Below are 24,322 nucleotides of genomic sequence, written 5' to 3' on the forward strand. Positions count from 1 at the left end.
GGTCATTGCAAGGAGAGCCTCCTTTCCTTTCTTGAATATTCAAGATGCTTTAAGGAAATTGAGGCTCTCCCGCGATATCTTTCAGAGAGACCAGACCCAGTGCCAGTTTTGTCAGATGATGACAATGTTGTTGGATTTGGGGCACAAGTACAAGACACCTGGAGGAAGATCTGGAATACCAGGGCTGATGGGTATGCTGCCTTTATAATGGGGAAGAGCTGTGTTCCTGGAAGTAAAATGTACCGCATGCAGCAATATCTTTTAAAGCAGAAAAAACAGGTGACCACAGCCCCTTCTGCTACACCTTCACCCTCACCATCAACTCCCTCTGCAACATCCACTTCACGCCTTTCCTCTTATTATCCAGGTGAGTAAACCACATTTATATTTGTTTATATTGATTCTTACAGTCTACTGATATATTTGTTTCATTTCACAGTAATGGAGGAAGATGAGGAACTGGAGAAGATGATGCTGAGTCTGTCGCCACCCAAAAGTCCTACACAGCAGAGTAAGTGAACCAAGAGGCTGCATTAATGTCATGTCTGTTATGTCCAGAATTATCTAGTTCAACCTGTTTATGGCATATTAAATTGCACATACTGGAGTTATACTAAACAAATTCTATTGTATATTTCAGAGTCACCTGCAGCCACTTGGTGTCCAGTCTTGTTCACAACAAGAGGGTATTTTCCACAGCAGTTTTGGAGGAGTATCCTATTACCCACAGATTTATCCTTCATAACTCTTTTCACACCTTTTTTAATGTTTTGCAGTGTTCTTGCCTGTTCTAAAACTTGTGTTCTTTTGTTATGCTAACTATTGGTAAAGGTTGAACATACCAGTGATGAGGGTGAGTGCACTTCATGAATTTTATGCTTGCTGTTTAACATGTTTGTATTGTCTACTCAAAGCTTTACCTGTTTTTAAAGAGTAGACTTTCAAATTAGGATCAATTTGTGATCATTTTAATTTTTTAAATAATCTGTACAACTCAATCATATAGGTGAACATTATTTGAACTTGCATTAATGGAATTTTTAAATAAATATTCTATTGATGTAAGTTCTAACTGATCTAACAAAAGAAAAGACAGATAAAGACATCTCATTCATGTCATTTACATGAATGTTTTATTCATTTTATTAACTTATTGTTCCATGCAGTTCTGCCACAGCCAACACCACATGTGGTCTGCCATCCTCACATACCACCACCTTCTGTGCCTAGCACTTCCTCACAGAGTAAAGCCCCTGCATCACTTCCCAGAGTACCACCACTAGCTGCACAGTCAGTACCTACAGCACCTCCAACAGCTGCTGCGCAGTCAGTACCTACAGCACCTCCAACAGCTGCTGTGAAGTCAGTACCTGCTGAACATGCACCAGTGCCCTGCACACAGACAGACGCCCCTGTATTCAGTTGCATCCAAGATATTAACTGCTGGAACTGCTCCCTCCAGCAAAAAATCTGGATGAAAACAGCGATGGAAGCCATGGGACTCTGGCCAGGATCACGACCCGTGAGACACCTTATGAACATGGTTTCCTTGTGGCGTTATCCTCCTCAGCCTGAGCTTATAGAAACCAACACAGGCCTGCCATCACCAAAATACTTCCAGCTCCATCCATTGTTCATCTGGAAACCGGAGCACAGTATTATGGAAAGGCTCAGGAACAATTACATCCTGCCTTGTCTTTACAGCTGTCCACATCTTCAGGTTGTTTCCTCTGGTGTGGGAAGACCCAGAGTGGTTCTTGGTACCAGCGGGCAATATTATATCCTTTCCTCTCGTCTGTGCTGTAAAGCATGCAAAAAATACTGGTTCCCTGATAAACCCCAGTGGCTAGACATGCTAGCAAAGCGTTTTACGAACATCTTGCCAGTGATAGATGAACTGCGGCACTCTGGAACATCACCAAATGATATGGCCAACCAGCTGTCTGAGATGTTTCACCTGAAGTACGAAAGAGCCCACCTAGCCTACCTGCTCAGCATGCAGAACACCAGGGATGCTGAAGCAGGGCTGTATGGACAGAGGACCATCACTGGGGCACTGAGGAAGGATGACACACCAGCACCGTTTGGGGGTTATGAGGACACTGATGGGTGGTATGGGGTGTCCGTGACTGCACACTATGTGGTGGAGTGTCTTCTTCAAGAATATCAGCGGCAGGAGGCAGCTCTCACTCAGGTCCTACAAGGCACTTTTGGATAGGTGTTCAGTTCAGATCACACATGCAAAGTTGCTAGAAAAGTGACTCTCTCATCTGGCACAATGTCATCCTACGCTGTGATGAATGAGAACTGGACGATCCTGTCCTAGGTGATGCTGCAATCTAAAAGTGAGCGGTCCTTAGAGTCAATGTACTGTGGGCTAGCCACAAGGAAACTGTGTTCATAAGATGTCTCACAGGTCGTAATCCTGGCTAGAGTCCCATGGCTTCCATTGCTGTTTTCATGCAGATTTTTTGCTGGAGGGAGCAGTTCCAGCAGTTAATATCTTGGATGCAACTGGATACAGGGGCATCTGTCTGTGTGGAGGGCACACTGCACAGTGCACAGCACTGACTGCTGACCAGCTGCACACTGTGCAGCCAGTGGTGGTACCCTGGCAATTGATGCAGGGGCCTTACTCTGTGAGGAGGCTTGCAAAGCACATTCTGTTGACCAATTTATTGTTTCCTTCCTTTTGTGCCAACTACTATGAAGTACCACAAGAGGCTCCAAGTTACAATCTGTGCATTGGCCGGGAATCGAACCCGGGTCAACTAGGCAGCTATGTTCACCACTATACCACCAATGCCACAATTCAACTCGGGTGAACAAAAGTTTAAGGATGTGCTCTTCTCATCAGAAGACCATAGGCAACATCCAAAGGGTCACCCTTTTGTGGTTTCTGTAGTGTAGTGGTTATCACGTTTGCCTAACACGCAAAAGGTCCCTGTTTCAAGACCGGGCAGAAACAAGCTGGAGATTTTGAACTTTGCTTTAATGACTGAGCGGTTGTCATCACCATAGGTTCAGGTCCTCTAGGAACAGCCGTAAAGCGAGACCTTGGACAGAGCAGATTTCCTGCTTTTGTAGCACAGCAGTTAACATTTGCTTACAAAATGAAAAGGAGTGTCTGGATTTCCCAAGAAAGTGGAAGTCTGGCTCTTACGTAGCTCAGTAAGGCTCCGTGCGTGACTGGAAAATTTTCCGTAAAGTAGTGGTCGCCAAGTTCACCCATCAGCAAGAGGTCTACGCCCGAAAAAGGCTGGGAGCGGTTTCACTTCCATTGAGCTTTTGTAGCAAGGCAGATATCAGCTGCTTGCAAAATCACAGGCAGTCTCTGCTTTTCCACTGAATGTGGAAGCCTGACCCTTTCCTTCGTCAAGAAGACAAGAGTAATGATGAGCTTGACTCGAAGTTGCAACTTGTAATTCCCCACCTCCAAGCGGGAAAACGCAAAGCAAACGCACCCCACGACTTGAAATTGCCATTCGTCAACCGTGGGAAGTCTTCTCATCTACCAGTTCCTTCCCCGTTCGTCGAGTGACATCGAGTCGGCATGAGGGAGTCAGAACTCACAAAGTGGCACTTACCTCAGTGGTTATTTGCTTTAGATCAGGGTTGTCCTGTCATATCCAGAATGGGCCAGTGTGGTTGCAGGTTGTCATTCTAACCAAGCAGAAGCCACACTTTAGTCTATTTAAAGCCAAGATCGGCGGATCCAGCAATTGGAATCAGGTGTGGCTCCTGCTAGATTGGAACGAAAACCTGAAGATTGGACAACGCTGCTTAAGACCAATCAGCATATAGACATATTTGCTTATTAAATATAAAACATTGACTATATAGATGGCTGATCGCGGAAAATGTACACCTCTCATCACAGTTTGCATGCTAGCTTGTCGCTAACAAAAGACAGATGCATGTTCTTACATTTTCGCCCCTGTTCATTGGTCAAACGTGCCCTGTTGGATAATGATGTGTTTACAAACAGCAAAGAGAGCACTAAGAATTCAAGAGGGAAGCAGAAAGAGTTGTAGGTGGACTGCAGAGAAGCACATTCTGTTGACCAACTTATTGTCAAGTAGGTGATTCCTTCCTTTTTTGCCAACTACCATGAAATACCACGAGAGGCTCCAAGTTACAATCCGTGCATTGGCCGGGAAACAAACCCAGGTCAACTGCTTGGAAGGCAGCTATGCTCACCACCATACCACCAATGCTCACGCACTCTGACTAAACAGAATAAGGTTATATTAGTGTTACAGGGGAAAAAAAAAAGAAACTCGTAGTAGCGCTGATGAAATACATATACATGACAAAAACTGCTAGGAAGAAGAACTCAGAACATTTGCTTAGCCTAATAAATTTTTTTTCCATCTGCACATAATTATTTTAGCAGTTGCTTTTGCAATAAAAAGACTTAAAGTCGAGGGTCCCTGTAAGTATCTACGGAGAGAAAGAGAGTAGCAGTGAACCATTGACATCATGTACAGAGTTAGCATGAAGGTGTGATTGACAGTTTTTAGAAATCACTTCCTAATCCTATGCTAAGAGGAATACTACTAGGCTACTACTCTAATAATAATAATAATAATAATAATAATAATAATAATAACAATAACGAGAAGAAGAATAAGAAGAAAGATAGATTAAAGGGTGAGGAATAAAATCAATATAAAGTGGGGCTGTTTTGTCTTCAGCAAGAATATCTAGTGCTAATAAGTAATTTGTCAACAACATTGTATATATCTAGTGCCTGGTAATCAACCTCCTCACCTGGTGAGAGGACAGTCCACTCATCCTGACATTTCACACAGTATGAATAATAATGATAACAAAAGGAAGTAAAGCTAAATGAATGTTTTAACTGAGAGCAATACCTTGTACCCATATTTCCAATTTTATAGTAGATTGCACACAGTTTTTGCTTGTTACGTTTAGACCCGAGGGGATTGCAAACTTAAAAAGCACCATTGTCATTGCACCATCGCAAATGCTGAGGATCATCAGCCATAGTCTGTTGTAAAACAGTGTGTTTATGCTTTTGGTAAACACATGTAAAAAACATCTAAAGGACTCCTACTTTGAAAAGGTCCCCTGACAGTCATTAAGACCACAAGTTATTGAAAAATTTGCCTCATGTGCATGAATGAGACCAATGTGCTGGATTAATTTGACAATCGTTCTCCGAGAGCATTTAGGACAACAGAATAGATGAGGCATTTTTGGCAGATATTACTGTAAGAGGTTGATTACTCTGGTAACTGGAGTAGGTAGAGGCTTGTCACCATCCACAGTAAGTTTCAATACATATTGCTGAAGAGAAATCAGAGTGTTCTTCAAATGAGATGGATATGTTGAATTGAAGACAAAATAAGCACAAAATGAAGCAAGAGCCCTTTCATGCACACCGCTAGCGCAGCAGAACTCTATCCCATCAACTTTGATGACTGCAGTGACTCTTCTTGTAAACACAGTTTTGCAGTCAGTGATTTCTGGTACTTGCAGCGGTAACAGCAGACTTTCTATGCCAGCGACCTGCCTTCGAGCCTCAGCTTCATTAACTGTTTTTTAAAGGATTGGGTTTTTTTCACGGTAGAAGTTCACTACAACTGTAAAAGTTGTAGAATAAATTCCCCATGAACAACACTGACTGGAGCACATGCCAATTAGAAAGATTAAGTTGATGGACTATTAGCAAGTTATTGTCATCCATTCGCATAAATCCAACAATTATATTTTTCACTATTTAGCTTTCTTTTTACTTTAAGGATCTAATAAATTGCATATATGAAATGATTTTATTGACAAGTATCATGTTTGTGATTTTAGGTTATTCGTCAAATAGTATAGCTTCTGACCATTAAATCAAAACAGACTTGTGATTTGATTACATAATGCTTATTTATTTAGAAACAGAAGTAACTAAATACAAACATGCTAAATACTTTATATTTTTATATAAATAAATAATCAGGTGAAAAAGAAGACAACCTTCCAATTGTGAAACTGGCTATTAAAGCCCTTAATTAAGTGTATTGTCCATGCAGTATGCACAGATGTCCTTCTCATCTAGGGATAAAATTTTCCGCTGGCCCTTTAAGAAGCAGGAATGTGAGTTCCCGTTCTGGCCAGGAGTATCGCGAGAGTTCACCTGCGAGCAGCGCGATTTACAACGCGATGCAGGTGCTTCTTATGAAGTGTGGGAACCGGGAAGTTCTTGTGCATGAAGCAAGACTTTAAGTTTAAAGTCACAGTGGAGCCACTGAGCAGTGAGACTAAGCGTACTCGTCAGGCTTACATCTGAAGACCAAACATCTGTGGTGAAGTTCATCGCGGTGTGGTTATGAAGAAGCTCGTGAATATGATCTGTCATACGGTTGTATAACTCCGGTAAGCAGACGAATGTGAAATAACGCCGCCTCGGTAAAGTGTAGCGAGACTCAAGGTGTTTTACCAGTCGCTGAAATCCCATGTCCTTCACTACAGAGCATGGTTGATCATCAAGCGCCATAAACTCCAATACTTTCTGAGTAATTTCTAGAGTTCTTGTGCTGTCAGATTATCAAATGTTTTTAAATTAGCGATAGATGAAAAATAGCCTTTCGGTATCGGCCGATACATCGGTGCATCTCTAGTTAAAACCAAGAATATAATGGGTAATTGCATATTTCATTTTAACTGTTTACTGAAGCAGCCTTATATGGTCTTGCATGTGTATAAATATTATATTTGTATGTGTATGTTGTTTTTCCTTCTGTCGATAAGGAAAGGGAAAAGGAGACAGACTCATTCTTGGTTGTACAAAACCACACTGTAACTTCAATTCAGTTCCATTTTATTTGTATAGCACTTTTTACAATAGACGTTGCCTCAAAGCAGCTTTACAGAAACATAAACATGGTATACAGATTTTAAATGTGCGACAGTCAACACTGGAACCAGCAACAGACAGGTCATTACAAAATTATGGATAGACGGAATGTTAGAAAAAGAGCAGTAAAAAAGTCAATGTAATGCTCACTTCATTTGGAAGTCATTTAGGAGAAAATGATCTTGGTGCTGCAGTGCAAGATGAGGAGATAACTTCATCTAATATCCAAAATGTTGCTGGTGGCATATATCATTATTTTGGTATTCTTAAAGCTTTGTCCAAAACCATGGAAAGAATCTGGTCTTATGTTCTAGAGAAGTATGAATTCAAACTTCAACTGAACATGGATGTCTTACCACTGTTTAAAAGTTCGTCTCTGTAGTTTTGGCCAATTATAGGGTTACTGCAGGGTTATACTAAGAAACCAGTTGTCATTGCTCTGTTCTGTGGTAAATCAAAGCCAACATCACAAACTGATGAATTTGAAAGATCTAGTCAGTGAACTGCAAGGGTTAAGCAAGGGATTTGCCATAAATGGGAAGCAATTTTTCCTAAAAGTCGCATCTATCCTGTGTGATGCTCCAGCTAGAGCTTTTATAAAGGGAATTAAATCACATACTGGTTATTCAGGTTGTGACAAGTGCATCCAATCTGGTGTGTACATCAACCATAGAATGACCTTTCCTGAGATCATCAGCCCACGTAGGACTGATGAGTCTTTTATCAACATGTCTGATGAAGACCATCATACTGAAACATCTCTTTTAAAAGCTGCAGGAATTGGCATGGTATCATGCTTTCCACATGATTACATGCACCTTGTATGTCTTGGTGTTATGTGAAAACTGCTGGTCTTGACGACACACACAAGGTATACCATAACATAGATGACACACACAAGGTATACCATAACTTAGACACCATCAACACATTTAAGATTAAAACCTTCCCTTTTAAATTAAGAGTCCTCAGTTTCCAAAAATTCAGTCATCTTTCATACCTCCTAATATGTCTTCCCACATGGTTTTATTACATTTACATTTATTCACTTAGTAGACTCTTTTATCCAAAGCGACTTACAAATGAGAAAAATACAAACAAAGCGATATATCAAGCAGAGAACTATACAAGTAGTGCTACCATACAAGATCCGTTAACTGAATTTCAGAAGAAGCAAAGTGCAGAGTAAAGGTGTAAGTGCAATTATTTTTATTTATTTATTTATTTTATTTAAATTATGAGTTGGTTAGGTGTTCATGGAAGAGGTGGGTCTTTAGCTGTTTTTTGAAGATGGTGAGAGATTCTACGGTCCGATTTGAGATTGGAAGTTCATTCCACCACTGAGGAACAGTTAGTGTGAAGGTTCTGGAAAGGGACCTTGCGCCACGCTGAGTTGGAACTGCTAAACTTCGGTCGCTAATCGATCAGATTGCGAGAGGGAACGTAGGCCTTCAGGAGAGAGTTGTGGTAGGAGGGTGCTGTTCCTGACAAGGTCTTGTAGGTGAGCATCAATGCCTTGAATTTGATGCGGGCAGCTACAGGAAGCCAGTGGAGGGAGATGAAGAGGGGTGTGACATGGGTTCTCTTGGGCTGGTTGAAGACGAGGCGTGCTGCAGCGCTGCTTTCCCCAATTAAAACACCTAAGATCTTTATTTCTTGTTTCTTTTAAAGGAAAAGTATTTGTTAAATCGGTCACATCTTCAAATCTCATATACACTGTTTTTTCTTCGTTTACCTTGCCTCTTGAGCCCTTACAAAACATCTGTACAATTTCCATGACTTTAACACTCTCCATTTCTTTTACTATCACTGTGGTATCATACGCATATTGAAATATTTTGTCCTTTTCTCTACTTCCTTCAACACCTATTCCTTTTATTTTTTCTTCTTGCTTTATGGCTAGTCCTAGTGGTTCTGATATGAGTGAATATAAAAGAGCTGATAGTGGACATCCTTGTCTTATGGATCTTTTTATTTTAAAACACTGTGTTAAAAACCCATTACATTTTATTCTTGTTATTGCACCTCTATATAAAATTTTAATCCATTTAATAAAATTCTCTCCGAAAACAAAACTCTTTAAAATTCCAAATAAATAATCATGTTCTACCCTGTCAAAAGCTTTTTCAAAATCTAAACTAATTACATAGCCTTCTTTGTTTTTGAATTTCATGTATCTGATCATATCTTGTATGCTTAATGTTGTGTCTGCTATGTCTTTTCCTTTTACCCGGTACACTTGATTTGTTTTAATTATGCTTGGCATTACTTCTTTTAATCTGTTGGCTAAAATTTTTGCTAAAATATTTAAATCAGTGTTGAGCATTGTAACCAGTCTGTAGTTATTTAGGTCTACCCTTTCTCCTTTTCTTTTATATATCAACTTGATCAACCCCATTCCCATTCTTTGGCTCATCTCTCCTTTCTTAAAAACCTCATCATATACTTCTTTCAAGGTGCTAGTTATAAAATCCTTAAAAACGATATAAAACTCACTCCCCAAACAATCTATACCTGGACTTTTCTTTCTATTTAATTTGGTTATAGCTTTTTCAGTCTCTTCCTCTCTTATGTCTTGATCACATTCTTTTTTTTTATCTTCCTCTCCTACTTTTGTTTTTATTTGCATCAATAATGATGCTTTTTCTTCTTTTACTCCCTCTGAATTAAATAGCTTTCATAATATGCTTTTATTTCTTTCAGAATTTCCTAATTTTTTCTACTACTTCTCCATTTTCTCCTTTTATTGTTTCAGCTTTCCCTTTTCTCCTTTCCAGGTCGAAAAAAAATTTTGTGCACTTTTCTCCTTCCCCCATATGCTATGCTTCGCTACCTCCCACCTTGATATTTATTTTCTTCGATTTCTTTCAGTTCTTCCTCTATTACATTTAATTTTTGTATGTCTTTTTCTTTCTCATTTAATTATTTTTCCCATCGTTCCCTTGTTTCTCTTTCCTTATTCTTTTTGCTTTTCTGTATTTGTCTGCAATATTTTATTGTAAATTTTCACTGTATTCTTCACATTTTCCCACCATATTCTTTTATCTTCCACATACATTCCATTTTCTTTTTCGTTTTCAATGATATCTTTTATCTTTTCAACATATTCTTCATTCTTTAAAAGCGCTGTGTTTAAGACCCATACCCCTGGCCCTCTTTTCACTGTACTCCAGTCTATTTGCATAAAAAGTGGCTTATGATCACTTAGGCTTGTTTCTTCATACCTCATCCCTTCTATAAAACCTTTTATGTTCCTTGTACATAAAACAAAGTCTATTCTTGTTTTGCACATAAAATTCCTGACTATCTGCCTCCTTGAATATTCTTTTTTTTCTTTTCATTCCTTTCTCTCCATGTGTCAATCATGTTATTTTCGTCCATCAGTAATTTTAGCTCTTTTCTTCCTGTCATTTTTAAAAACCATTCCCTCAGCCATATCCAATTTACTAAACACTGTATTAAAATCCCACATTATAATAACTTGATTGATCCCTTAAATACTTAAAATACTCTCTCTTCTCCTGCTCCCCTGTTGGTGCATGTACATTGACCACCACCACTTTCCTCTCTTCATATTCTATCTCTACCACCATCCATTTCCCAAATGTGTCCTTATACACTATTTTACATTTTATGTCTCTATCTTTTATTAGAATTGCTACTCCTCTGCCAAAATTATCATCGCCATTGTTATAAAATATTTCCCCATTCCATCTTTTCCTTATTTCACTTATATACCCATCTCTCCAGTTAGTTTCTTGTAATACAATCACATCTTCCCTTTTACACATTTCTTTCACTTTTTAATTTTTTTTTTTACATTTAAAAGTCCTCTTGCATTAAATGTAACAATTCTTAAAATCATAAGACAGAGGAAAACGGACCCGCATAAAATAAATAAATCATAAAGTCAGGGCCAACACCATCATCAAAGCCTGAATCAGAAGAAACAGCTTGGGCCCCAACCACTTCTACACTCAACTACAGATAAAGAAGAAAGCACAAATTCGGGTAGAACTACAGCCAAATATCATCAGGAAAAGCCTCACTCTATACCCAACTGTGAATAAAAGAAGAAAAGCCCAACTTCAGGTGGAGTTACAACCAAATGTCAGCAGCGAAGCCTCAAACGAACATCTTAGCCCCAGACAACTAATTACCACCTCCAACTGAATACCATCTCCACAGCCCATTGAGAACTAGCTCGTGACCCACCAACTATAAAACCTAATCGGGTTAGACTCGATTAGATTTGTTAAATCAGCAGACGCCAAGCCGGGGTCTGCTGCATGAACAATATGTATGCTTAACAAGCGCCAGCCCGTGCACCTTCCTTGGTCCCCTATTCAACCACGCAATGAACTGTGATGGGGGATCATTGTATTCTTACCAAAACCTAACCCTAACCCTTTTAAATGGTGCGAGACCAGCATGATGTCCTTCTGCACTGTCCTGGCCAGGAGATTAATATTGTTTAGATGGAAGGATCCTGCTCCACCAGTGTATGGTCACTGGGTCAGGGAAGTCATGTCTCATCTTAAGTTGGAAAAGATTAGGTACACTGTCAAGGGGCAATTGGGAAATTTTACAGAATCTGGCAACCTTTTCTGTTCTTTGTCAGAGACATGGATGCTGACAGTATTGTTATGTGATCATTGTCTATAATTTTGTTTCTTTTGCTCTCTTCTCTGGTGGTCTGGCTTTATAATATGTAATGTGTATGTTCTGTGTCTGGCACGGGTGGGGGTTGTTCTGTCTGTTTGGTTGGTGTTGTACGTTTAATTTGAAAAATGTTAATAAAGAAACCTTGATCAAAAAAAAAAAAACTTCATACTCAACATTGACAGGAAGTCAGCAAACTCTGACATAAAAGCTGCATGTGCCTTAGCCTTAGGTGGTTTATAGACTGTAGCAATGATGGTAGATATAGGAGCAGAAATACTCAAGACCAAGCATTCAAATGATGAAAACTGGGGAACAGACATAGAGCTTGTGTTGAAGTTCAGGTTGTAAACCACAATTATGCCCCCGCCTCTGCCAGATAGCCTCAGGAGATCTAATACTCCAAAGCCCGCTGGAGTGATCTGGATAAACAGGAGTACATAATTTTCTTTATGCCAGGTTACGGTTAAAAACAACAGGTCCAGCTTTTTATCTGTAAGAAAATCTGATAAAAGCAGCGCCTTGTTATTCACGGACCGCACATTGAATAATGCGGCATAAGTTTGGCTCTGAAGCGGAGACGATGGTGGTTTAATCTCCACGCGGGGAACCGATATTAAATTACTGTGATCAACACCAGTATGGAGCAGTTTGTTGGCCTTACGTCGACAGATGGGGACATAGATGTTAGGAGAGGATGAGACAGCAAGACTGCGCCTCAAACCCCGATGGATATATCGCTTAGGATGTAGCAATCCAGCATCTCGACAGAGTTTGTAAGAGTCTTTGGCTAAGCAATAAGAGATCTGTTTTAAATTGCCGTGAAGTGTACCTTAGGGCCATGGTCGTTGAATGCACACTCGCAAGGCCAGAGCGATTGAAACTCCGTAGTGCACAGCGAGCACAAAGTCTAACAATCCACACACGTAGCCGAAACGAGGCGTTGATTCAGAGTTACATGCTGCAGGTTATTCCAGGTGGAGCACAGAAATAAAAACTACAGTCCAAAATATAATATATGGCACCACCACATCGCAATCATAACTTCACTAAAAACAATATAACTTAAAAAACTCGCAGTTATTTTAAAAAAATATGACTTAAAATAACAAACAAAAACAAATCAAACGGTAACAACAGCGGCAGCAAAACACGCCAGCGTACCCTGTCACCGGAACCGGATATGTATGTCGAGCCGCGGTACCTGTGAGTAATCATACCACTTCGCGTCTGGTGTTTGTTCAGCCCAATGGTAAGTGCACCTCTCCCTTTTCACATTGGGACTTGGTAGATTTAGTTTGACTTTGATCTTTGTGTTCAGGTGAGAGTGGTGAATTGAGCATCTAAATCTTTTCTAAGGCCAGTCTCTAGCCGAATACGCTACATGTGACTCCGCTCCTGTTTTGCTTGATCGCTTTCTTGTTTTGGTTTACTTCATTGTTTTGCTTTACGGTCATTTTCTCAATTGTATTGCTTTACCGTTATTTTCTTTGTTTTACTTATTGTTTTGCACCAGTCTTTTCTTTTTCTATTTTTTTGTTGTGCTAGTGTCTGTTTTGTTGCTATTTTTGTTGACCTTTAGTTTAGGATGTATGTTTAGTTTATGTTCTGTTACCACATGTAGTGTGAGACAATAATTGGTAAATCTGTGTTTTCCAGGTTCAAACCTGTTCTATCAGGTTTGCTTTCCCATATAACCACCTTACTATTGATGAGGTGTATGCTATGCATTATTGTCTCCATGCTGTAGTGGCTATATTTTCCATTTTGTATTGTTTACCATAATTCTGGTTCTGCTTGGGTGCTGTTAACTTCCTCCATTTCATGTGGAGGTGTTAGCGCTACCACACCCCAGTGTCTGTAATATTTGTCTTTCTTTGTTTATTGTTTAGTGTTTGTGTAAGTTGGGGTTAACGGGTGTTTTCTATCTCTCCAGGAGCCGGTGAGTCTTGGTGGGACAGGAGAGGCTAGCTGCATTTATTTGGTGGTGTGTGCCTTACAGCATGCTCAGTGTGCCAACACAACCACTTCCTTAAGGTGTAGGTAGTGTTTGATGATTTTGGTGTGACTTGAGGTGGGTTTGGATGACCTCCTGAGCTGTAGCTGGCCTGCCTTGTTCCTGCCAAGCCTGGGCCTAAAGAAGTGCTTCGTTTTAAAATCCTTATTGTGATTCATTGGAGAGCGATTTTCTATTTATATGTTAGTTTTAACGATGCTTAAGTGTCATAATAAAATGTAGTTTTTATATTCGTACTCATGTCTCTATATATTCGTACTCTCATGTTCTTTGCCCCATTAGGTAAAACTTGTATGCCTTTATTTAGGAATATTTCCCTGGTTCTCCCCCAGGGTGGCGTAGTTGGATTTACTAAATTTAGATAAATGTTTCCCTCCTTTTGGTAATGCCACAGTAAATGCAAAAATTAAGCACATTTGATGATATCATGCAGACTTATTCAGTCATCTTGTACACAACAGCAGCAGCTGATGGCAGAAACATTGTGAGAGTTGTGAAGAAAAACCCCAGAACAGTCAGTGTCAAATGTCTTTGGTGTAGAGCACAAACAAATGAATTAGTTCCAATAGTTTTGGAGGGGACTGTGTTACATTCTTTAATCAAGTAACTGATACCTTTGGTGGAAAAATCGATGTGGTTAAGGACAACAAGCCACGGTCATCTATCTGTGCAATAAACAGTGCTTTTAGCATTGTGTGGAGTCCACATTATCATACCATTTTATTTGCAGAAGGACAATGCAGTCCCTTGTCTCTGCAGATGGTCTTAGAGCAGGTGTGTCCAATCTTAATCAGCAAGGGCTGGTGTGGGTGCAGGTTTTAAAAAGCTCTTTTAATGTCACTGGTATTTTACCTGCTGGCCCCTTTTAGGTATAGGTTCAGAAGCATTAATTGGACCTTTTTGTCCAACTCCAACTACTTTCATGTCACATACAAAAATGAAGTATTTTTTTATTATTTTTCTCTGCCATTTCAACACCACCTCACACAACGAATGGGACAACAATTAAATAAAATATGCCTGAGGTAATCTGCATTGAAGGATATTTGTAGTCACTAACGGGATGGGAGAAGAGGCTGATTTACCTGCGTACATTTTCAAGAAAATTGTGATTTCTACGAATCATAAACAGCGTAAACATGTGTATGCAAGGTTTTCTATAGAAAATAGGTTTTATGCAGAAAACCCCAGAGGTGCCAGGCAAACGTACTAACCACTAAGCCAAAATAAATATACATATATTCAATTGTGCCCAAAAGTTTACATACCCCTTGCAATATCTGTTAAAACGTAATAATGTTAACAAAATAAGACGGATCATAAAAATCCCATGTTTTATATTTAGTTCTGTCCTGAATAAGCTATTTCACAGAACATATAGTCCACAAGACAAGATAATAGCTGAATTTATCAAAATTATCCCGTTTAAAATTTTACATACCCTTGATTCTTAATACTGTGTGTGTGGTTACCTGGATGATCCACGACTGTTTTTCTGTTTTGTGATAGTTGTTCATGAGTCGCTTGTTTGTCCTGAGCAGTTAAACTGCCCACTGTTGTACAGGTCCTGCACATTCTTTTCTTTTCCAGCATATTGTGCATATTTGACCCCTTTCCAACAGTGGCTATATATAGCCAGTTATTCATTCTCATTAAAAAAAGTATGGAGAGGAAAATATGGTTTGTCATACAAGTTGTGGAATGGGGCAGTCAAGGCTACATTGGTTCATGAGTGGCAGGATGGGGAGGTATTCTGTGTGTAGGTTCCTGCCCATAGGCACAGGATTTTCTAATCCCCTGGGAATCATGAATGCTCAGAACAGCCTCAAATTAGCATATACAGTGTGTTTCTCCTCACAACACCATTATGTCACACTTTTGCATCCACATAAAGGATATATATATATATATATATATATATATATATATATATATATATATATATATATATATATATATATATATATATAAAATAAATAAAAAATATATATTTGGTACTCCCCCTCAGCATGCAGTGTTTTATCAGTCACAACCAAACCAAAATTCACTGTTTATATTCAATATTTGCATATGGAGCCAATACTGACAGTATTGTTGATCATTCTAGTGCAAGGTGATGTGATGTTGATTCTCAAGATTGTCTTCACTATACAGGTATGTAGCTTTTTCTCCAGAAGGTAGCTTTTAGACCTGATACATATTGTGTCAAACTATGGTGGAAGATATCCACACATTTGGGATAAACCACATAATGTTTTCTAGAGCACCAGAGTTTAAACCATTCCGACCCATTAAGATAGTTGATGTCCCTGTTTACTGTGTGCATGGCCAGTGAAAATGTAACAGATTATTACTGTGGTCTTGTTCTGGACAGACCCTCTGAGGACCTGAATGCACTGCTTTGTTACTCTGCCTGTTCAAACACCATGAATGAAGCTTCTGCTTGCACACACCAAGAATTACAAATGGTGTCTGACTGGAATGAGTTGTTTTAATGCCAATTCCATCACAAATATCACAGAAACAGAGGGCAGCAAGGATGAAGTGGTTTAGAGGTCATTGAAAAACAAGCGCTTCCATTTTGTTCCTTGTGTGTAGATAATAAAGTTGTAGTTAGAAATGCAAACACAACAACGACAGAACAAAATGGTAAACTATTTGAAATGCCACGTAGCTTTCACAAAGCTCAACAAGGTCAATTCCTTGCAGGGTTAATTGCAAATTTTACTATACATCAGCTTTATTTCATTTCACAAAATTTGTTTTAGAAATCTACTTTTTAATGTTTGTTCTTCCAGTTTTTTATTAACTAGTAGTGCTTATTTTATTATTTTTATCGCTTTCTTGTACAGGATTCCACTGGAGGAAAAAAAAATATAAATAACTATTGAAAACACTATCATATTGAAGAAACTCCATATTTTTATTCATAGTTTAGTAGTAACTACACATGTTCTATCCATCCATCTTCTACCGCTTACTCGTTTTCAGGGTCCCTGGGAACCTGGAGCCTATCCCAGGAAGCATCGTGCACAAGGCGGGGTACAAAACAAATGAAGTAAATCTCTTTTGGAAGAATAATGCTTCAGTACAGTTCTAGAGACTTTTAAAATCTACACCAAGGTGTACTGAAAATGTTTTTGGCAATGTTCTACTAAGACACTTTATATTGGTTTTTGCTTTAATTTGTCACCCATCTGTTATTATGTTATATATAAATATTCACAACAGTAAGATTTAAAAGCAAGGCAATTGTTATAAGTGCTGTCTTTGCTTGATAGGCCATACTTGCCTGTAGTGCAGCCATTAGCATCCTTTTAGCATGTCTCCACGTGTCTTGCAGTGCTTCTTTAAAGCTGTCTGTCATGAGGAAGTAAAATACTGAGTTGATGACACTGAGCCTATGCAATTGGCCGTGTCACTGCGAAAACCAAATTGATGAAGTCTACGATGCACGGTGACAATTCAGGAAGCCGAAAGGCAATACGCACAATCCTCATTATATGGATGGGTGTGTAGAGCACCAGAAACATGATTGCCACAGCCCCACGATTCTTACAGGCCTTTGGAAGGATGTCGTATGCATTTCCTCTCTTTTCATGAGAACAGAAACCATGTGGTGTGATGATAGAAACAAACCCACCAGGGGCATCACATATCCAGTTATGTTGAGCACTATGCTGTAAATCAGAATAACTCTGGCCACTCCAAGGCTTGCAAAATCACAACACACTGTCCAGCCATTGTCCTCCAAGTCCTGGATAATGAAGTCTATGAGGGGAGCAATTTGAGCATTTACCCAGATCCAGTTCAGTATAGTGATGCACAATGAGGCCTTGAGTGTCAACAGGATGTGTTCTCGCTGGGGGTGACATGGCAACAAGAACCGGTCCACACTTACCCACATCATGAAAAGGATGCTAGAGTACAAGTTCACATGGAGGATATAGCGATTAACCATTCATAGTGAAGTATTGAGTTTCTTCTGGTTGTAAGCGTAGTTATAGGACAGCTCAGGTAAAGTACACAGGTAGATGAGAAGAGACACAGACAGGTTAAACAGGTACAAGTTTGTGGACTTCCAAGCAGGGAGGCAAAAGATATAGCCTAGGACCAGCACTAGGTTTCTGATGAAGCCAATAGTAAATTCCAGACCATACATTGGCGAGAGGTAATATCTTTCTAATAATGGGGCGATGACACTGGAACAGTTGTCCAGCAGCCATAAAAACTAGTGTATATATAATTACTGTACATAAAGAGCTCTATTTTCATGTTATTGCAGGTGTAATTTGTTGGATAACACTAGCATGATGCTTTTTTGTTGGGCGGATTAAAAGAATTCACTCTTGAGCTCGGATGCTATTTTTGTGGGCATAAATAAATGCTCTGTGCTAATGTGTGTGGAATGGTGCAAAAGGAGTTATGTACAGAATCTACGCAATGTGATTTTCAAATCCATTTTGGTCCAATAATGGTCATGTATTACCCAAGGGATAAGATTTTCCCTATTAAAGTTCAGATTTAGAAGTGGTTTATGCAGTTGCACACTAGGTTTAAATTTAACCAGCATTTAAATCCATGCCAGCTGAGACACAACATAAAAACGCATGCCCATTCAGTCTACTGTGTATATACGCACACATATATTCTATAGACCCAAGTGAAGCATAAACTTCAGTCAGTAGTGTCACATGTGCTTCCACATTTCTTGAACTCCCTTAGATGCTTTGTTTTAATTTGATCTGCTCTGAAATTATGGTCTCCAAAATAATAAAAAATAGAGTTCGTATGAAGCAAATTATTTAGATAACCTCAGGTGTGTAGCTTTAATTCTCTTTAAGCTTTCAACCCTGTTTTGATTCATAAATTTTCATTTATTAACAAAACTGCACAATTTAGAATTAATGTTGTATTTGACAGTGTTGAAAGAGTTGCTGTGAACTTACTAAGTTTACAGGCGTTAAGATTAAAAATTTACACTTGTCTAAATGTCCTACATAAACATATACCGTGCGGTCGAAAAGTCTGACCATTTTTTTCTGAGGTTTTTTTAATTTAAAATTTGAAATCAACAGAAGGTCATGAAAATTCACAATGAGTCACAACAAGTGTTTGGGATAAATAGGTTGTACAGTTTTATTTCCCATTAGCTCAGGAATTCCAGGTATGTCAAGTTTGTTATATTGTTAATTATTGTAGCAGGTGGGGAGTTGGTTTAGCGGAAGTCTGCAGAGGGACTGTGGTGGAATGGACAATTAACATAGCACACCTGTTGCTTATTTTTGTTTTCTTATATGAACAAGCTGTGTTCTTTTTCATTCTCTCTCTCAGGGATCTGGGCTGGTGTGTGTGTGTGTGTGTGTGTGTGTGTGTGTGTGTGTGTGTGTGTGTAAAAAATGTGTAATTTAGAGGTGAAGAGACGGGACACAATCGCATGAGATCAGCATATTTATTAGGGCATATACAAAAATAATAGTCATGAATCAAAGTGTAGCCAGTTAAACAGATTAAACTATTGAACTGGAAAAGAAGAACCTAAATTTCTAATAAACACTGGTTTAACCTCCTGGGAAACTGCTCTACCCTGGAAATAATCTAAATTTAATCCATAGCAATAAATAATTTCAAGACATGTGGTCATGATTCTTAGAGAACAGTGAGAAATAGTTCCTTTCTACACCTCTCTTTGGATCAAATATTTATTCATCTAACTTGTTAGAAATCTTCATCCTTAATTCTCTCTGTAGCAGGAAGAAAAGTGTTATTTAGAGTGTGTAGTGTAATGAGGTACAATATCCTGTGACACTTTTTGTAATAAAATGATATCTGTAATAAAACATATGTAGGCCACACTAAGTAAAGAACATTTATTAGCATTTCATTTAAAATGTCATGGCATCAAAATTTATAGCAGTGTTCATCAGTGCAGAATTTATTTCTGGTGTAAAACAGCTAAATGTTTTAAAAGGTTACTTAAAGTGGACAAGTAATACTTTTATTACTTTCCTCAACAAAACGCTGGAAATGTAATGTTTCAGTATAAACATACATCTCTCTCCATCTATAAAGCTATTAAACAAACAAACAAATAAATAAATATACAGCCATTATTAACTATTTCATCATCATCAATATTTAATCATTTTAATGTAGAATTAATTCCATTTGGGAAATTCACCCTGGGAGGTGGGTTTTTTCCAGGAAAATAAACGGTTCTTTATGCTGGACGTGTGCATTTTGGACATGCGCAGGATTTATAGCTGTTTTTAAAGCATTTCACAGAGACTGATCCTGAACTGCAGGTTTCTGTCAGGTTCACTGCATCCTGTATATATCAGTGGTTACAGAATTAGAATTGGAACCTTGGAATCAGAACATTGCGAGATGAAAAGCTGATCTGCATCAGCACAATCCACATTCAGATGAAAGTTGTACATTCAGTAGCTCTGACTTGCATAAAAACTGGACAGAAAATAAGTAAACAGGAAGAAGAGAAGGGAATGCAGAGGAAGGTGGACGGGATGTCTTGCAACATCATCAATGAGCTGCGGTTAGAGAAGAAGCTCTGTGATGTAGTCATCATGGTGGATGGCGCCGAGTTCCACGTGCACAAGAACATCCTGTGCAGCTGCAGCCCATACTTCATGGTTCTCTTTACCAAAGGCTGGTACCCTCCTGATAAGCTCAGGTACAGCATCCCTAACGTTTCCACCGAGATAATGGAGCTGGTCGTGGAGTACGCGTATATAAGACGTGTTAACATCACAGAGAAAAACGTGTGTAAGCTGCTGATCGCTGCTGATTATCTGTTGGTGAGCAGCCTGGTGAACGAGTGCTGCGCGTTCCTGAAGGCTCAGCTGTGTCCTGAGAACTGCATTAACCTCTGGCGTTTTGCTCACTCCTACTTCTGCGAGAAGTTGAAGCAGCAGGCCTTCCGGTTTATCTTGCACAACTTTGAGGAGATGGTGCGCCTCTCTGTGGACTTCCTGGACCTGACGGTCGTGCAGTTGAGCGAGATCATCGAGAAGGATGAACTGAACGTGAAACAGGAGAGCGTGGTGTTTGAAGCCGTCTTACAGTGGATCAAACATGCGCCATGGAAACGGAAAGCACACATAGGAGTGTTACTGCCCAAGGTGCGTCTGGGGCTACTGACGCACTATTACCTAATGAACAATGTGAGCAACAACGTTTTAGTGATGGACGACATGACATGTAAGCCGATCGTCACCAGCATTCTGATGGGCATTGATGACCTCAACCCAAGCCTTTCTCTCAGCTCTGATCTCACGAGACTCCGCCTGCCCAGCGCTGTTCTGCTGGCCATCGGTGGCTGGTACCAAAGGAATCGCACCAATGCCATAAAAGCGTATGATACGCGAGCGGCACGCTGGGTATGCGTCACGTACTCCGATGAGAGTCCACCGTCTGCCCATCACGGGACGGTGTATCTAAACGGCTTCGTGTACTGCATCGGAGGAATCGACAGTGAGGATTTCCTCTGCAGTGTGAGAAGGTTTGACCCCATCACCAGAATCTGGGCTCAGGTGCACTCCATGCACTATTGCCGGTGTGACGTGAGCGTGTGTGTGCTGGACAGTCGTATCTATGCAATGGGAGGATTTAATGGCTTCGAACATCTGAATACGGTAGAGCGATATGAACCTGAGAATGATCGGTGGTGCATGATTGCGCCAATGCACGGACGAAGGAGCAGCTCTAGCGCTACAGTACTGAATGGCAAAGTGTACATATGTGGAGGGTATGACATTTTCGGGTGTTTGTTCACGGGGGAGTATTACAGTCCTCAGACGAGAGTGTGGACCCTCATCACCCCCATGATGATCAGAAGGTGTGGACTGGGCGTGGTCGCGTATGGAGGATGGGTTTACGCTGTCGGGGGAAATGATGGTGTTAATCACCTAAGCGATGTAGAGGTGTATAATCCTCAGACCAACGTGTGGACACCAGGTCCAGCCATGAACAACCAACGCAGCCACTTCAGCATTGAGGTGCTGGACGATCTCCTGTTCGTTGTTGGAGGAGAGAACAGCACTACCATCATAGATGAAGTGGAGTGTTATGATGAGCAGACTTCTGAATGGCATGCAATTGAAAACATGGGGATTTCTTGCCATGCTCTGAGCTGCTGTGTGCTGTCTGGTTTACCCAACATGGCAGAGTACGCTGCTCCCCGAGACGATCCCTACAGAGTCCCTCAGAGCTCACGGAGCACCAGAGGCTACCTCACACCTCCTGCCAACGTCTGAGACGTACAAATAAACCTCTCCCTTCATCAGCATCCTTTTGTTCTCAAGAATCAAATTAACCACTCTGAAGCAGTCAAACTACTGAATTTGCCTTTTGCTTACTCTCTTATGCTGCAAGCCGTTGTACTGAAACTCGTAAAACCACAACGTCCCTCATGGAGACGTGCGATAGAACAGTCCTGAGAGCTCTCACACACACACGTACACATACCTGAGATCACAATGACATGGCGGTGCTCATGTGGTCAACGCTAAACAGAATTCCCTTCACGTTATTTTCTACGTGATGAAACTCAACTTTGTTGACATGTAGCTTTTGTGTCATAATTTAGGTTTGTGACGTAATTCTGCTGATTTTAGCCCAAATTCACTAATTTGATAAAATCACTGTAACGGATCATATTTACGAACAAAGTTGAAGACAGGGGATGACGATTATACATTATTTCTCTCTGTGCATCACAGGAATAATTCATGTAAGTCTTATTAATATGTTTATCAAACTCAAATATGACCTTGTCAGAGTATCCACCAGTATTTCTGAGCCAGAACGCCTTTAGATCGGAACGCCGGAAAACTGGTTCTGTACTTTCAGAGCTCGAGTACAACGGAGTGCAGCATTAATACCAGCAGATCCACAGCAATAGACTCTCGGATAATACTATAAACACACCAGGTTCAATTACACTACAATCAAACAAGAAAAAAAACATGGATTAGGAAAAAAGGACATAAAATAATGACAAAGAGTAAAGGAAAAGGAGAGACAGAGAAGAGGGTGAGAGAGGATGGGAGAGAGAGACTGATAGAGAGAAAATGTGTGTGTGTGTGTGTGAGAGGATGGGAGAGAGAGAATATGCGTGTGTGTGAGAGAGAGAGATGATAGAGAATGAGAGATGAATGAAGATTAAACAGAAAGAATAAAATGCAGAAAGCAAGAGGGAAAAAAGTGAAAGACAAACATACTACATGAGGGATTGACAGAAAAAGTTTGAAACAAAAACGTGAAAAGAAACGTAAAAAATATTGGAGAGAAAGAAAGAGCAAAAAAGGAACAATAAAAATAATAAATACGAAAGAGAAAGAAATCATAGTAGAGGAATAAAAAAAGGTAGGACACAATTGCTAAAAAGCAGGAGAAACCGTGGAAAAGAAGAGGAAGAGAGACAGATAAAGAAAAAAAGAAAGAGAGGAAGGAGAAAAGCGTGAGAGAGGGATGAAAGAAATGAAGCGAGATTAACGTTTCACCTTGAAGAAGATAGTTTTGTCAGCGATGTACTTTAACATCCCCTGTGTGAGCGGTGGCCTGATCACTACGGCAACACAACCCTGGCTCGGGTTCATCGGCTGGGTGGAGTCGTCCACGCCCACCTGTTCTTCTGTCACCAGTGGCGACGGACTGCATCAGACCCACCAGGTCCATGAGGAGGGAGACAGCGACGGCGCGGATGTTGAAGTCCAGCTCAGAGAAACATGTTCATCAGAGACTCGAGCCACCGAGGAGGCGGAGTCACACTGCTGCTGTCTGACATCACCATCACCACACACACACGTCATTAATAATCATATTAATATTAATTATTATTGTTGATGGTGATGTTAATATTCATCTATAAGTAATTATACACTGTGATTAGTAAAAACAAACAGCAAATAATAAATAAATCAGTAATATAAATTTAAAAAACTAAGTAAATCCAGAATAATAATCAGAAAACTTTCAATTAAACAATAATATGCAAATGTGAGAGTATGTTCTGTTGAATATGCGCTGGTTAAATAAAATCATTTTGGCAGCCGTTAACGTAGATACACACTCCTTCTGTTCAAATACACAGATGTTCAAAGGTCTCTCTGTTAACTCCGCCTCCCCATGGTTAGCCCCGCGCCCCGTGTGACCCGGGGCGATGTAGAGCTCCAGCAGTCTGCACAGAAAGTGCTGGAAGTGCCCAAGGCAGTGCTGCATCACAGGAGCATCCAGAGAACCAGGCTGGAGTTTAGGATCGGACTGGAGAGGGGCATGGTCATCAGACTCCGTCTCCTCGTACTGAACAAAATCTGTAAAACTGCTCTCTGGAGAACGAACTGCGGAGGGACTTTCCCTGTCCTCAAACATGTCCTCGCTGACCGGGACATCAAGACATAACCGGGCTGGGGGGGAGAGAGAGAGAGACGAGAGAGAGAGAGACATCTCTCGTCTCGAAGGGTTTTCTCTCCCTCACCTAGGGTTCTCTCTCTCTCTCTCTCTGTCTCACCTAGGATTCTCTATCTCTCTTTCTCACTCTCTCCCTCACCTAGGATTCTCTCTCTCTCTCTCTCTCTCTCTCTCTCTCTCTCTGTGTGTGTGTGTGTCTCTGTCTCACCTAGGATTCTCTCTCTCTCTCTCTCTCTCTCTCTCCAAGGGTTCTCTCACTCTCTCTTCTTCGCGCGCCCCCTCGCACTCTTGCTCTCTCTGGATTTCTGTAAAGCTGCTTTCTAGCAATGTCTAATAATAAAACA

General features: G+C 40.1%; 1 protein-coding gene, 1 non-coding gene and 1 pseudogene across 2 annotated transcripts; 2 read left to right on the plus strand and 1 right to left on the minus strand.

Moving 5' to 3' along the window:
- Positions 1–2,895: 2,895 nt before the first annotated feature.
- On the plus strand, positions 2,896–2,968 carry trnav-aac (transfer RNA valine (anticodon AAC)). Its single transcript has one exon. It is a non-coding gene; the product is annotated as a tRNA-Val (tRNA).
- A 12,787-nt stretch (positions 2,969–15,755) lies between these two features.
- Positions 15,756–18,586, minus strand: LOC128629604 (succinate receptor 1-like; annotated as a pseudogene).
- A 431-nt stretch (positions 18,587–19,017) lies between these two features.
- On the plus strand, positions 19,018–23,227 carry LOC128629620 (kelch-like protein 10). Its single transcript, XM_053678368.1, has one exon. The coding sequence runs from the start codon at positions 19,976–19,978 to the stop codon at positions 21,821–21,823; it is 1,848 nt and encodes a 615-aa protein (XP_053534343.1). The 5' UTR covers positions 19,018–19,975; the 3' UTR covers positions 21,824–23,227.
- Positions 23,228–24,322: the final 1,095 nt, after the last annotated feature.

The sequence above is a fragment of the Ictalurus punctatus genome, unplaced genomic scaffold, assembly GCF_001660625.3.
Source record: "Ictalurus punctatus breed USDA103 unplaced genomic scaffold, Coco_2.0 Super-Scaffold_100, whole genome shotgun sequence".
NCBI classification, from domain to species: domain Eukaryota; kingdom Metazoa; phylum Chordata; class Actinopteri; order Siluriformes; family Ictaluridae; genus Ictalurus; species Ictalurus punctatus.